The sequence below is a fragment of the Procambarus clarkii genome, chromosome 72 (genome assembly GCF_040958095.1).
Source record: "Procambarus clarkii isolate CNS0578487 chromosome 72, FALCON_Pclarkii_2.0, whole genome shotgun sequence".
Taxonomy (NCBI): domain Eukaryota; kingdom Metazoa; phylum Arthropoda; class Malacostraca; order Decapoda; family Cambaridae; genus Procambarus; species Procambarus clarkii.
The window spans coordinates 17,769,403-17,783,303 of NC_091221.1; the positions used below are offsets into that span (position 1 = coordinate 17,769,403).

A 13,901-nucleotide genomic window follows, 5' to 3' on the forward strand; every position below is an offset into this window, starting at 1 on the left:
ATAGATTAGGCTAGATTGAGCAACATTTAGTTGGGCTCCTGCCTAAAATTGTCCTAACTACAGTTAAGGTTTGGCAATAAATTTATATACCATAATAATGAGTAGTAATGGAATAGTGCTATGTATTTTGTTTGGTTTTATATAAAAGACTCTTATTTTGAGTTTATGTATATATAATTAGTATGGGGTAATCTCTTCAACTCTGGTATTTGATGAGTATTTATTAATATGTTATTGACCCTAACACGATAATAATCCACACAATTAATGGATAAATTTACGTGAGTGCTTAGTCTTATGGTTGGATATTAATGTGCGCGTCAACTCCGCGGATTTAAAACCACTATTTTCCACGGATTTAAACACAAAATGACGCACTTAATTAATTTAGAGGTGCATAGCTACACTATGCATTATATTTATTGATAATTTTTATTTATTTCCTTACCTGTATTGAGGTTTGAAACCAATTTTGCTTTTTATTCCCCTTCCCTCGCCGTTTGAAACTCATAATCACAACTGTTAAATAATTTGTTAAAAAAAAGCAGTCATCGCACGTGGTAACTGACGCAATTGCGCGGTTATGGATTTCTAGAAAACTTTTGACATTCACCTACTTGAAATTAATGGTTAGTAAAATTAGTTTCTGGTCACAACCAATTTATGTTGTGGTGACAGGGGTTAATAATTTGGGTGTCAGGATTCCCAACATATAACACGGCAATCAAAACTAAATTGCATGATGTAAATGGGGCCTAACCAGAGCAGGATATAACTGAAGAATAACACAAGGTGTTTTATTACTAATGCTTTGATAAATAAATCCCAGTGTCCTATTTGCCTTATTTCGTCAACAGATCACTGTAAGCAGCGATTTTCCATTTTTCTTATATTCTTAGTCAAAACATTGATCTAAAATAGGTTAAGCAAGAAGAAGTTCTGTATAAGTATTTATTTTTATGATATCTATACAATGAACACGTGATATTGATACATTGAATCTGTGATATATTCAAGGTGTCCTAAAAGTAAGTTAAAGGCGATGCTGCTTCTATGGTGGTGACAGTGTCGACGTTCATCACCATCAGGGGCTTAGTCACCTCCACCACCTTCACCTCAATCATTACCAGCTGCAGGGCTGGTGCCGTCACCGTCTGGACTGTGACGGAGGTCACGGGAACACGGTGTTGAGGAGGATCTGGTTGATGGGAAACACCACGATCTCTGTGTACATTCTGCCACTCGTCCTGATACTGCACAGTCTGGAAGACGGGACAGAGCAGCGGCCGTGGCTTGCAGTAAAGGGCAGCGGATAGAGGCACAAGCACCGCAAGGTAGATCATAACCTCAGACTTTGAGTATGAGGCTAATATTTGCCTGGATCTTTCACGTTTTCTTTACCTTTGTACTGTGAAACAAAGTTTAGTATGAACCTAATCATACACTGAATTTTCCACAGCCTTTTCGGCAAGCTTGTAATGACGGTACTCGGGCTTGAGTTCCCACATATTCTTGTGAGGATTCTTAACATTATAGTTACATAGGTCTTTCAGGATCTCCTTTAGATATGTGATTGGTTGTTGGGTAATCTTGTGGAGATCCTTAATATTGTAATACTGATGCTTTTCAAATGCAGCAAACAACAACTCCATGACCTTATCTTTATCATCAAGAATCGTCTTGCCTCCTGCCTTCTTCTTCTGCTCTAAATGAACATTATGTTTATGGTGTGAAATAGGCTTATAGCCGTTGAGGGGTATGTCAATAAGCTTTACTGTATGAAGAGACTGGGCAGCTTTCTTCACAGCTTCCCTTTTCTGATTGATATAGTAGTCGTCCACTACAGGCTGACATTCTAGTTTGTGGATGACTTGTCCCTCAAAGGACAATTGCTGTGTCTCGGAAACTGCAGCATCCGAGCTGCTGCTGCCGAGATCTGGTTCAGAAAGAACTCCGAGTGTCATTTCTTTTAAACTATGAGAAATTACCTAGTGCTCCCGAGGAATTTTCCCGTCCTTCAAGGTGTGTTCACTAGATTTAAAGGTCGGAGGTTTACCAGGCACCTTGGTAATCTTAAGCTTTCCAACGTCATGACCAGCACAGTCTGCCCATTTGTCCCCCAAATATTTAGGTACCTTGAGCAGCCACAGCCCACGGCTGCAATTCGTAATATCCAAGTCCATCTTAGACTGTTGGCTCATGATGGAAAACACGAGAATATATAGTTACTTGACCACTTTATAAAACGTCTTTCCGACACGTGCTAGTGTTTCAGAAAATATCTGGAAGAGGGCTGGTGAAGTTTGTCGATGTGGTGGTTGTTGTTGAATACACCTGGTGATTGGTGGTTGGGAGTGGTGTTGGTAAGGGAACACAGGTGATGGAGAGAGTGACTGCAGTGGTGGTACTGCTTGTGACCAACCTTGTAGTCTGTGAGCTAAATGAGTAATGAGCTAACCCGTTGTGGCCACCGGGGGGTTATGTAGCAGCTATCTCAGGTGACTGATGTTGCTGGATGATGGAACTTGTTTATTTGGTTATTTCTCGATGCCGATAAATATTCAAATTGCTAAGAACATTAGAATAAAGTTAAACTGACAATACGAGGCATGAATGTTTATACATGTGCATGAGTAGACTGTTTATGAATATGAATCAAAATATTTTTAACAAGTTAAAATATACGTTTTCTGATATAAATTCACTAGAACACGCCCAGCGTAGGATAACAAAGTTAATCCTGCAAATTAGAAACTTGTCATATGAAAAAAGATTGACTAAGTAGTACTAATTTGCATTCTCTAGAACGACCAAGAATTCGGAGTGACATAGAGTAGGGTAAAGTGTGACTAGAACCGCGCGCGCCAGCTGCCAGGTGGCACTCTTGAGTGCCAGCCGACAGGTGGCGCGCGTCGCTCTAGTCACACAGGGTTTTGGGGGAATTTCCCGGAAGTTTTGGCGCGTTTCGGACGCTCTCACCTGACAGGTGGCGCGCGTGTGTCTAGTCACACAGGCTTTTGGGGGAATTTCCCGGAAGTTTTGGCGCGTTTCGGACGCGTGTGAGGGTGTAGTGTTTGGGTATGTGGACAGGAAAGAGGGGAGGTCATGTTGGGCAGCTGACAGGTGGCGCGCGTCGCTCTAGTCACAGGGGTTTGGGAATTTCCCGGAAGTTATGGCGCGTGTCGGAGGTAATTGGAGCGCGTCGCTCCAGTCCTCAGGGGTTAAGGTAAGTGGTCAGGAAAGATGAGAGTAAGTGGTAGAGTAAGTGATAGAGTAAGAAAATAGAAGGAAGATGGAGGAAGGAGTAAAAGAGTTGATCGTGAGTTAGTGTGTAGATGAGAGGAGAAGGCAGCACGGTCTGTTACGTTGTTTTGGGAGCTGGATGGAGTTTCCCCTTCGTCTGGAGAGAGTGCTCTGGGCCATTATGTGGTTAGACAAACCCATTGACTCCCCTACAGGAAGAGCTAAGTGTGTGTGTGTGAGGATGAGGGCAAAGTCTCCTGCAGGAGGGGAGTGTACCATTACCTAAAGCGTTTTTCAATGTCGCGACGGGGTAAGCGTACTGGTCGCAGGTTGGAGCCTGACTGCTTTTTCTGTGCTCGGGTCAAGAAAGAGAGAAGTCACTCTCGTTGTGAGACTGCAGCGGGCCATTATGTGGTTAGACAATCCATTAACGTCCCCTACAGGAAGAGCTAAGTGTGTGTGTGTGTGTGTGTGTGTGTGTGTGTGTGTGTGTGTGTGTGTGTGTGTGTGTGTGTGTGTGTGTGTGTGTGTGTGTGTGTGGATGAGGGCAAAGTCTTCTGCAGGAGGGGAGTGTACCATTACCTAAAGCGTTTTTCAATGTCGCGGGGGTTTTCGTTGTCTTCAGAGTGTTGATGTTCGTCCCACGGCGGGTCCCCATACACTGTGGATTCCGGTAAGGAGGCGCGAGGTACTTACTCCTGCCGACAGACAGACCCTCACCTGTCACCCATCAATCACTTCTCATTTGACCCAGGTCGTTTCACTCCCCTCACACACAAACACCCCGCCAGTTCCCTGCGAGACTTCATCCGCTACACACGCGTCATACAGCTCCATGTCATGGAAAGGCGAAGCTCTACAGCATGCATGAAATGCGGAGTGTTTTATATTCCATCACCGAATCAAGTGTGTCGACTGCAATGCGCTAGCTGTGAAAAACCGCCCCTAGGACATTACGACATCAAATGCAAGCGATGTCAGCAGATTTTCTGTGATAACCGTGAGTGTTATTCATATTTAATATTCCACAGTTCATTTTATGACATCCACAGGTGAAATATCACGTGTAAACTACTATAGTGTGAGAATGTTTTCTCATTCGGGCTATTACATTCCACACAGTTAAATATGTTCTTTCCAATTTCAGTTTACAAAACCGTGAAGTGTCCTTATTGCTCACCCGCCCCGCGAGGAGGTCATCGCCGGAATGAAACTTCACATAAACGTAGGTAGCATATAAAATACACTTCTCGTATCTGTATTTCATCCCGTTGCAGGTGAACACACATGCATAATAATAAACATATTTTTTTCCCCATTCACCCATGCTGAATATCATTTGTTCCATTTCAGGTTATAATCCATACCTCAATCGACGGAGGGAACAGATCGACGTCATCGAGCCTATACCCCATTCCTCACACACTGAGCTAAGGAGTGCACATCTCACTCGCGGCCACCCCACACCCCTTCATCAAGGTCAGCCACGCCGCCAGATGGAGGGCTACGAGTCCGTATCGCTCCCTGTTAACACAATGTTACGAATTCATACCCACTCACCTGCTCAACCCCTTCACCAGGCCATAAGTAAGTTATTATTACTGTCTGATTTCAGTCTATTTCCTAAACATATTAATCCCCACATATATATATATATATATATATATATATATATATATATATATATATATATATATATATATATATGTCGTACCTAGTAGCCAGAACTCACTTTTTGGCCTACTATTCAAGGCCCGATATGCCTAATAAGCCAAGTTTTCCTGAATTAATATATTTTTTCTAATTTTTTTCTTATGAAATGATAAAGCTACCCATTTCATTATGTATGAGGTCAATTTTTTTTTATTGGAGTTAAAATTAACGTAGATATATGACCGAACCTAACCAACCCTACCTAACCGAACCTAACCTATCTTTATAGGTTAGGTTTGGTTAGGTAGCCGAAAAAGTTAGGTTAGGTTAGGTTAGGTTGGTTAGGTAGTCGAAAAACAATTAATTCATGAAAACTTGGCTTATTAGGCAAATCGGGCCTTGAATAGTAGGCCAAAAAGTGAGTTCTGGCTACTAGGTACGACATATATATATATATATATACGCTTTCATTCTTTCTAGAGATAATATGTTTTCTTTTTTTACAGACGACACACCGCTGTGCATAGATTTGGCATCCAGCGACAGCTGCAGCAGCAGCAGCAGCAGTGGCAGTGAGAGTGACACAGCAGGGCGGGCAGTGGCCACTTCCGGCTCTCACAGGGAGGGGAGGAGGTCTCGTTCACACCCTCACTCAACCCCCCGTTCCTCCCCCAGCCCCATACCCCAATCAATCAGCGACAGCTATGACAGCAACAGCAGCAGCATCAGCAGCAACAACAGCAGCAGTGGTGAGAATCGTACCATTTTCATCTCAGACAGTGACTCAGACGACAGCTCAGCAGACCGCGACCTTGACCCGCCAGCGTCTGTCAATTCTGACTTATTAGCACCGTCTGGCGTAGTAGCTGAGCCAGCGGTCTCACCCATTCATCTCGGAGGGGGAGGGTTATCACCACCCCCCACCCCTCCCAGCCCCATCCCTTCACCCCCTCCACCTCTTTCCCCCTCTCCTCCACCTGCCCTAGAAATTCAACCTCAGCTTCTGGATCGAATTGATAACTATAACGGCAGCTATGTCCGGCTTTCATTCTCCATACCAGAACATGTTAACACCTCACCAGGACTCTATCTGCGAACATACAGGGATTTTTTCATTAATGAGATACGCGCCCTCTTCTCTCCACGACACCCATTCCTCCTAATTTACCCAGACGTCACTCTAATTGTGCGGAATTTAAATGTACAACAAGACAGGGAGGATAATCTATTGGATCCTATAAATAACGACGGCTTTCCCATACGGGGTGAGGGACAAAGAATTACTCTAGAGGAAGTAGAAACTCTTATTGATTTTTGGGCTGACGAATTGACAGAGAAAATATCCCAGTATCTGGAAGCGAGGGAGGGGTCCAATGTCTTGGTTGAGCGGCTCACCGGGTTTTACATCAACTGTGGTCAGATTGAACATCCGATAAGATTAGGCTCGCATGTAGACTATCCTGAAGGCTTGCGTGGGAAAAAATTGGTTTTCAATCCAGAGGGAGAGGCAGATATTTGCCTTATGCAGTGTGTTGCTGCTTATAAATGTTTAGCTAATGGAATGCACCTAGATAATATTCGCGCTAGATCTGTGAATGCTAGTTGGTGTCTCAGACACATGAAATGGCCAGCAGATGTCAATTCTGCAGTGACGTTTGATGATATTCACAAGGTAGAGAAAATGAATAAAGTCAGTATATTCATCTATTCGCTAGAAAGAGATGAAAATGCTAGACGACAACAACGACACTACATTACACTGGCTAGGAAGGGAAGAGGAGGATATACGGATGTCATACCATTGCTGATGTTGGAAGCTCAACATTTAGTATTAATTAAGGATTTTAACCAATATGCACGTAATATACGAGGACATGGTGATCGCATCCCGAGTCATCACAGCTTCTGTCATTGTTGTTTGATATCACTCCCAGCAGATAGCATGCAGAGTCATGAAAGTACATGCAAAGTACATCAGACTCTCAAATTCTACCCACCAGAGAGGAAGATTACTTTCCGTAACTATGGACGGGGATATGGTCCTAGTCACATGTGCTTCTATGACTTTGAGTGCATGTTAGACCGCTCGAACCCTAAGGGAATGATAGAAACACGTCACAATGCAGTGGCGTATGCGTACATCATCATTGACAGACAGAAGAATATTGTTGAGAAAGTTACTTATTTGGGTAAAGATGCGGTCAATCACTTTATAACCACGCTAGAAGCGTCATGGGCACGAATCAAGAAGGGGTTAGTATCCTATGAACTTCACATGTCTCAGCAACAGCAGGCACTATTTGAGACAAAAACAGCCTGTGAACTCTGTGATGAACCTTTTAACGGAGAAGATGTAATCAAAGTCCGTCATCACGACCACACAGTAAGATTCCACAATTATCAAGCAGCTTACTGTGATAGATGTAATTTGCAGTGTGTAAATTCATACAAGTTCCTATACACTTTTTCACACAACGCTTCCTATGATTTAGGAGTAATCCTAAACGAGATGAGAGATAGACCAGGAAGTGAAATAGATATATTAGCCAAGGATGGATTTAAATTTATGAAAGTTGATGTGAACAACTTAAGATTTTTGGATAGTTTAGCCCTTCTCAACGGCTCGCTAGGAAGAATAGCCAAGGATCATATTGATAGTGGGAAGCCTACCACATTCACTTTGGCTATGTTAAAAGGGGTAAATAAAGAGGCCATCCCAAAACTGTTGAAGGGTAAACAATCATTCTGCTATGATTATTTATCCTCTATGTCTGTGTTAGATGAACCACAACTCCCTTCTCGTGATAAGTTTTACAATACACTAAAAGACGAAGAGTTGTCAGAAACAGATTATAAGCAAGCTTTAGAAATTTTTGATTTGGCTAAATGTCGCAACATAGGGGAGTATCTGCTCCTTTACCTCAAAGTGGACACAGGATTGCTAGCCGATGTGTTCACAGTCTGGCGAGATACCATGCTTGCTCTCTACAAATTAGACATTTCACACTACATTTCCTTACCCTCATTTGCTTGGGATGCATTCTTGCTTAAATCGAAAGTTCAACTTGATGTTGTGTCAGACCCAATGTTATATGATTTACTTCGTCGGAATCTCCGAGGCGGGTTCACCAGTGTGACGAGACAGTACACGAATGTGGAGAACAGGCACACAGGCTTAGATCTAGGGGAAGATAGTAGCTACATCATTTACTTAGACTTTAATAGTCTTTACGGGGCGTGTATGACTGAACTACTCCCTCGGGGTGGGATCCGGAAACTGACACACAATGAGCGTGACGTACTGCTGGAGCAAGGTTTGGAGAATATCCCGTGTGATGGGTCCAAGGGATATTGGGTGTTGTGTGATACACTCCAGGTCCGACCTGAGGTAGCTAGGTATACAGATGAACTGCCCCTAGTTCTTTCACATACATGCATTACTGAGGAACACATTTCACCCTACAGTAAGAATATTCTTACAGAAGAAAGTCGCGGTCTGCCTAAAAACAACACTAAATTAATTGCTTCTCATCTTCCTCAGAAAGACTACCTCGTTAGTCTGGACTTGTTACAGTTGCTCATGCGCATTGGATTAGAAGTAGCTAAAGTTCATGACATCTACGAATTCGAGCAGGAGAGTTACCTTAAAGACTTCATTGAAACCAACGTTCGTGAACGAGCCAGTACCAAATGCGCGATAAAAAAAAAGGCTTTCAAACTCGTATCAAACTCTATATATGGAAAGAGTCTCACAGATGTATCTAAATATGGGAACAAGCACTATTTGGTCACAGATCGTAGTCATTTCCTGAAACATGCTCGAAACCCATTCTTCAAGCGGAGTCTTTTGTTAAGTAAGGATCGTGTGATATGTACTATCAAGCAGAAGTCTCTCCTAGTCAACACTCCTACGTATCTGGGTTACCATATACTTCAAATTGCTAAGAGGCGACTCTATGAGTTCTGGTATGATGTTGTCAAACCTGCGTATGGGGATAAAGCGAGTCTGTTATATACAGACACAGACTCTTTCATCATTAAACTGGACTGCCAGGATGTGTTTGAAGAGTTGAATAAGTCTCCTCTCTTCGACTGTATGGATTTTAGCAATTTTAATGACACACATCCATCCTACTCTAAAGCGCGAGAAGGTGAACTAGGATTGCTCAAGTCTGAAATAGGCTCTAAGATTATTAACCAGTTAATTGCTCTCAGACCTAAAACATATTCGTTCACCACACATGATGGGGAGCACACTTGTAAGTGTAAGGGCGTACCATACCATCTACAAGAGAAACTCTCACATGACTCATTTCAACACACTCTTGAAACAAACACTTCAATCAGGTATGTGTCGAGATCTATACGCAACGTGCAAGGAAAGATTTGTACATGTCGCAGTACCTGCAGAGGTTTGTCAGCATTTGATGATAAACGCTACATTTTAAGCCCCACACAGTCCCTAGCGTATGGTCATCCTGATATTCCCAATAACAATGATGATGATGAGATGGATGTACAAGTGAGAGAGGAGGAGATGGAAGAAGTGTTTATGGAGGAGGAGGAAGTAGAGCAAGCACAGAGACTCTACCCAATATTCCGTCCCTGGAGCAAACGCGATGCTACAGCTCAGAAACTATTCAACCCTCGCTAGATTTTATGTTGTACAATTGTTAGGTAGTATTAAGATGGATGCCTCATATGACTAGAACTTTGTATACTAAATGAATAGGATGTTTAATATTATTGTTTGTGAACTGTAAGAACTATGCTGTTTAATATTATTGTTTGTGAACTGTAAGAACTATGTTTAGTTTTAAAAATGATGTTGCTGTACATAAAAAATATGTGAATAAACACCTGTAAATGACTATGTTTGTATAAATACCACCTCAGTTCCTTAGTTTTTAGCAGTCTTAACGAAGCATTAATCACGGATAGTTCCTATGATATAATCCATGCGGAACATCTAGATATTTTCAGAGAACCATCTCGTGTTATTATTGCTGGTTATTCAAACAGCGGAAAATCCTACTTGTGCAGTAAACTTGTAAGGAAGTATCAACACAAGTTCTCCTCAATAATCATATGCGGAGGAGGTTACTCTGAATTACGATCAGATCCACAAATTAAAGGGAAGCTGATCGAGCATTCAACCATTATTGATCCTGTGGAAGAGCGAGTAGATAATGACTCGCATATCTTAGTAATCTACGATGACCTTTTTACAGAGTCTGCGAATTCAAAAATCGTATCAGACATGTTTACTAGGGGCAGACATTTCACGGTTTCCGTCATATTGATTACTCAAAATATATTTTTTCCTGGTAAATATTCGAGGAATATTAGTTTAAATGCTTCTCATTTCATATTGGTTAAATCACGAGACCTGTCACAAATTGAAACACTCGGACGACAAATATTTGGGAAAGTGGATTCAAAGAAATTTGTAGAGTTATATAAGCAAGTTATTAGCCAACCCTACGGCTATTTGCTAGTAGATCTGGGCTCGAACACTCCATCTACGATAACATTACGCGGTAATATTGTTCACGAACCGCCCTATGAGATAGTTTACCAATGGTGAGCAAGAAAGATGTACTGGAACGAGTATATAACGATCCCTCATCTAGCGGAGGGCTTGGAGGGGTACAGAGATTGTATAAGGCCGCCAAATTAATTAACTCTAGTATAACTCTAGCCGATGTAAAGGACTATCTGAAAAGCTCTGACTCCTATACGTTGCATTATTTACAACCACATAAATTCCCTCGGCGTCGGGTGTTAAGCCCTAAACCGCGACTATTTCAAGCTATAGACTTGGCCGAGATGAGTTTATTGGACAAACATAATGATGGAGTGAAATATTTACTCGTATGCGTAGATATTTTCTCCAGGTACGCCCAAGTAGTACCCTTACGCGCTAAGGATGGGAAAAGCACCACTAATGCTCTAGCTTTAATTCTAGATTCACCTCATTCTCAAGGAGTGCGCAAATTTAATTCTGATCGAGGTGGAGAATTTTATAACGCCACTATGAAAAAAATGCTGGCAGCAAGGAAAGTACGGTTATATAGTGTATTTTCTCAGGAGACTAAAGCTTCAATCGCTGAGCGGTTCATACGTACTTTAAAAGGTAAACTTTACAAGTTTATGACGGCGCGCAACACTTTAAAATACATGCAGGCTCTACCAGATATTGTGAAAACATATAATTTAACCCCGCACAGAGGATTGAAGGGGAAGACACCTGCGGAGGTGCACGCTCTATCCTCGCCCAGCGAACACGCCAAACAATTTGATTTAATGTATAAAAGCCCGAGCAAATCAAAGAGAGCTGTCATTCCACGATTGAGTGTTGGTGATACAGTACGCATCACTCTATCTGATCGCATTTCCAAGTTTAAGAAAGGGTTTAAGCAGCAGAACACCCGAGAGATCTTTACAGTTACACGTATTGATCGGAGACAACACATCCCTTTATACTTTCTAAAAGATCTGAATGGGGAAGAAATTGATGGTGGCTTCTATAAACAAGAATTAACACCAACACATTTGCCTCAAACCTTTAATATTGAGAAGGTATTGGGACAACGCAGAGTCTCTGGCAAACTCCAGTATAAAGTTAGGTACGCAGGTTATGATCGATCATTCGATCAATGGATTGATGCTGCTGAGATATTACATTTATAATGAAGAAGCCCTTAGTTTATAAATACAAGGAATTGATCCAACTATTATCAAAACTTCAGTATTCCTCGAGAAAGCAGTTGATTGAAAAATTGAAGAAACCACATATAAATTGTTTATCAGAAATTTTTAATAACTTTTAAAAAAAAAAATTGCCCGTGCCTGACAAGGTCGTTAAAAAGTTGAAAAAATATAAATTGCTTATTCGGTCGCTAGCCTGTAAGAAACCTTCTGTGACAACTAAGAAACAGATATTAACCAGCAAACGAGGAGGCAGTATTTTATCCATTATTTTACCGATTGCAGCTAGTTTAATTACACGGTTGTTCAGTAAGTAAAATGAAAGCCTTTTATCTCGTACCGCGTAAAATAGTGGACAACCGGAAAGCTGCACACAGCCCTGCCTACCCCACTGTGAAAGCGGTTGCTCGTCATCTTACTGTCAAACCACCTCCTCCTCCTCCTCAGCTGCATACCAACCCTTCCATAAAACATTTAATAGATTTGAAGTTGAAAGTGAGAGATCACGAATATGCGAGATCCTTGCTAAACCATTATGATGCTACTGGAATCGTTCGTTGGGATCTGAATGGAAATGTATTGGCTCCAGTATCTGGCATACATATAATTAATGACATTATACATAAAATGACTGTGCTTAAATCTGTTTTTCTACCGGATAAACTCCCCATTGCTCAACTGTTTTTCACACTAACATCTACATCGCGAGATTTATTCCGTAATACTACGGCAAGCAGTCAAGTGTATGAACCTCCGTCTGTTAAGAGAAAGGCACCTGTCAAGATTGATCCTCACAGTAAAAGGAAAGCTTCTTGGATTGTATATTAGCAGGTGAGTGTATATAAATGAGCGTGTAATGTGTAGATGGCTTTACTAGACAAAAAGCGGTCTAAGGAGATAGAGCGATGGACACTCACGTGATATACGCCACCAGTGTATCAGATACACATTTATTCCCCAATAACATCCCCGCATCTTTCCAAAATCGATTGTTTAACCAGCTAGAATTAGATCCCCGGAGGAGTTATGAAATGTGTCTACAAAAATTACTCCTCCCCACTTCACATTACGTTATTAAGCGTGATAATCCCGAGGCATATATACGTGTAGGCGTTACGTATGAGAAAGTGAGCGAGGGGAAATACATGCATTCAAAGCATTTATTATCATCTGATGTTTTAGCCGGAACTATAAAAGAAATTAATACCACGATTAATAGAGAAATAGAGGCCATATTTTCAAGTAATGCTAAACTGAGTTTTTTAGGAAAGTCATTAAAACAATTTTCAGCTAAATATGGAACACATTTTATTATATATGATTCTTCCTCCAATCGAAACAAGTTCACTACTGTGATTAGTGATGAGAATATTAGCTCTGCAACGGGGCATAAAAACATCAGTAGAGTTACATTATCATTTGGAACCGCTTTTGGGAAAGTGTTGGGCGTAGTTCCAGAAATAGAATATGACATATTCGCAAAACGTCAGTATGCCTCGAGTGTAGTTAACACATGTCTATTCCCGCCAATGCCTAGAGGAGGAGTTGATATTCTGTGTGTTTATTGCGATAGAATCTCTTCTACTAGATATGGAAACCAGTCTGTAAATATTTTGGATGTAATCTCCCTAAATGGAAGTGATAACAGCAACAATAAAAAACTATATGTGCGTCTTAACACTAACATGATAGATAGCGTCAGCATCACTATTAGGGATCAAGATGGTAACCCAATACATTTCGATGAACGTGGGTGCACCATAGCAGTCTTGCATGTACGCCCCGTTGCAGGAGGTATATAACACCAATGCTTTCCCGCCACTCCTCATTCGTCTGAAACAAGCGGAGAAATGCGTGTCCACTTTATTCCTCCCTCTGTTGAGGAATTATACATTCTGTTAACCCCTCCTAGAGGTGGAGGGACTGATGATATACGAATTTTCAACAGTAGTAGACGTTATACGCGAGGAGGAGGAATATTTTCCTTTTTAAGCGGGATAGCGCGTCGAGCAGCGCCCTTTATCATGAGGACTCTGGCCCCGGCTGCGCTTAGCTTGGGGCAGAACGTACTAGACGATATTAATAATGACAAACAAACTTTCAAACAATCTCTTAAGAAACGCGGAATTGAAACATTGAAAGGAGTGGGGAAGCAAATGATAGGCGGAAGAGTGCAGAAAAAGAATAAACAAACAAAAAAATTAGTAAACATCAAACGTTTTACTAAAGCGAAATATAATGATGTGTTGTCATAACTTCTTCTCACTCGGTTGGTGTTGTCTAAAGCGCGAACA

General features: G+C 41.5%; 1 protein-coding gene across 1 annotated transcript; it reads right to left on the bottom strand.

Annotated features, from left to right (window-relative positions):
* Positions 1 to 1,433: 1,433 nt before the first annotated feature.
* LOC123749818 (general transcription factor IIF subunit 2-like) lies at positions 1,434 to 1,964 on the bottom strand. The gene has a single exon (XM_045731942.1). The coding sequence runs from the start codon at positions 1,962 to 1,964 to the stop codon at positions 1,434 to 1,436; it is 531 nt and encodes a 176-aa protein (XP_045587898.1).
* Between the last annotated feature and the right edge of the window lie 11,937 nt (positions 1,965 to 13,901).

Bases quoted from the DNA above. Each gene is read 5' to 3' on its own strand.
- LOC123749818 (XM_045731942.1), bottom strand. From the start codon at position 1,964: ATGACACTCGGAGTTCTTTCTGAACCAGATCTCGGCAGCAGCAGCTCG.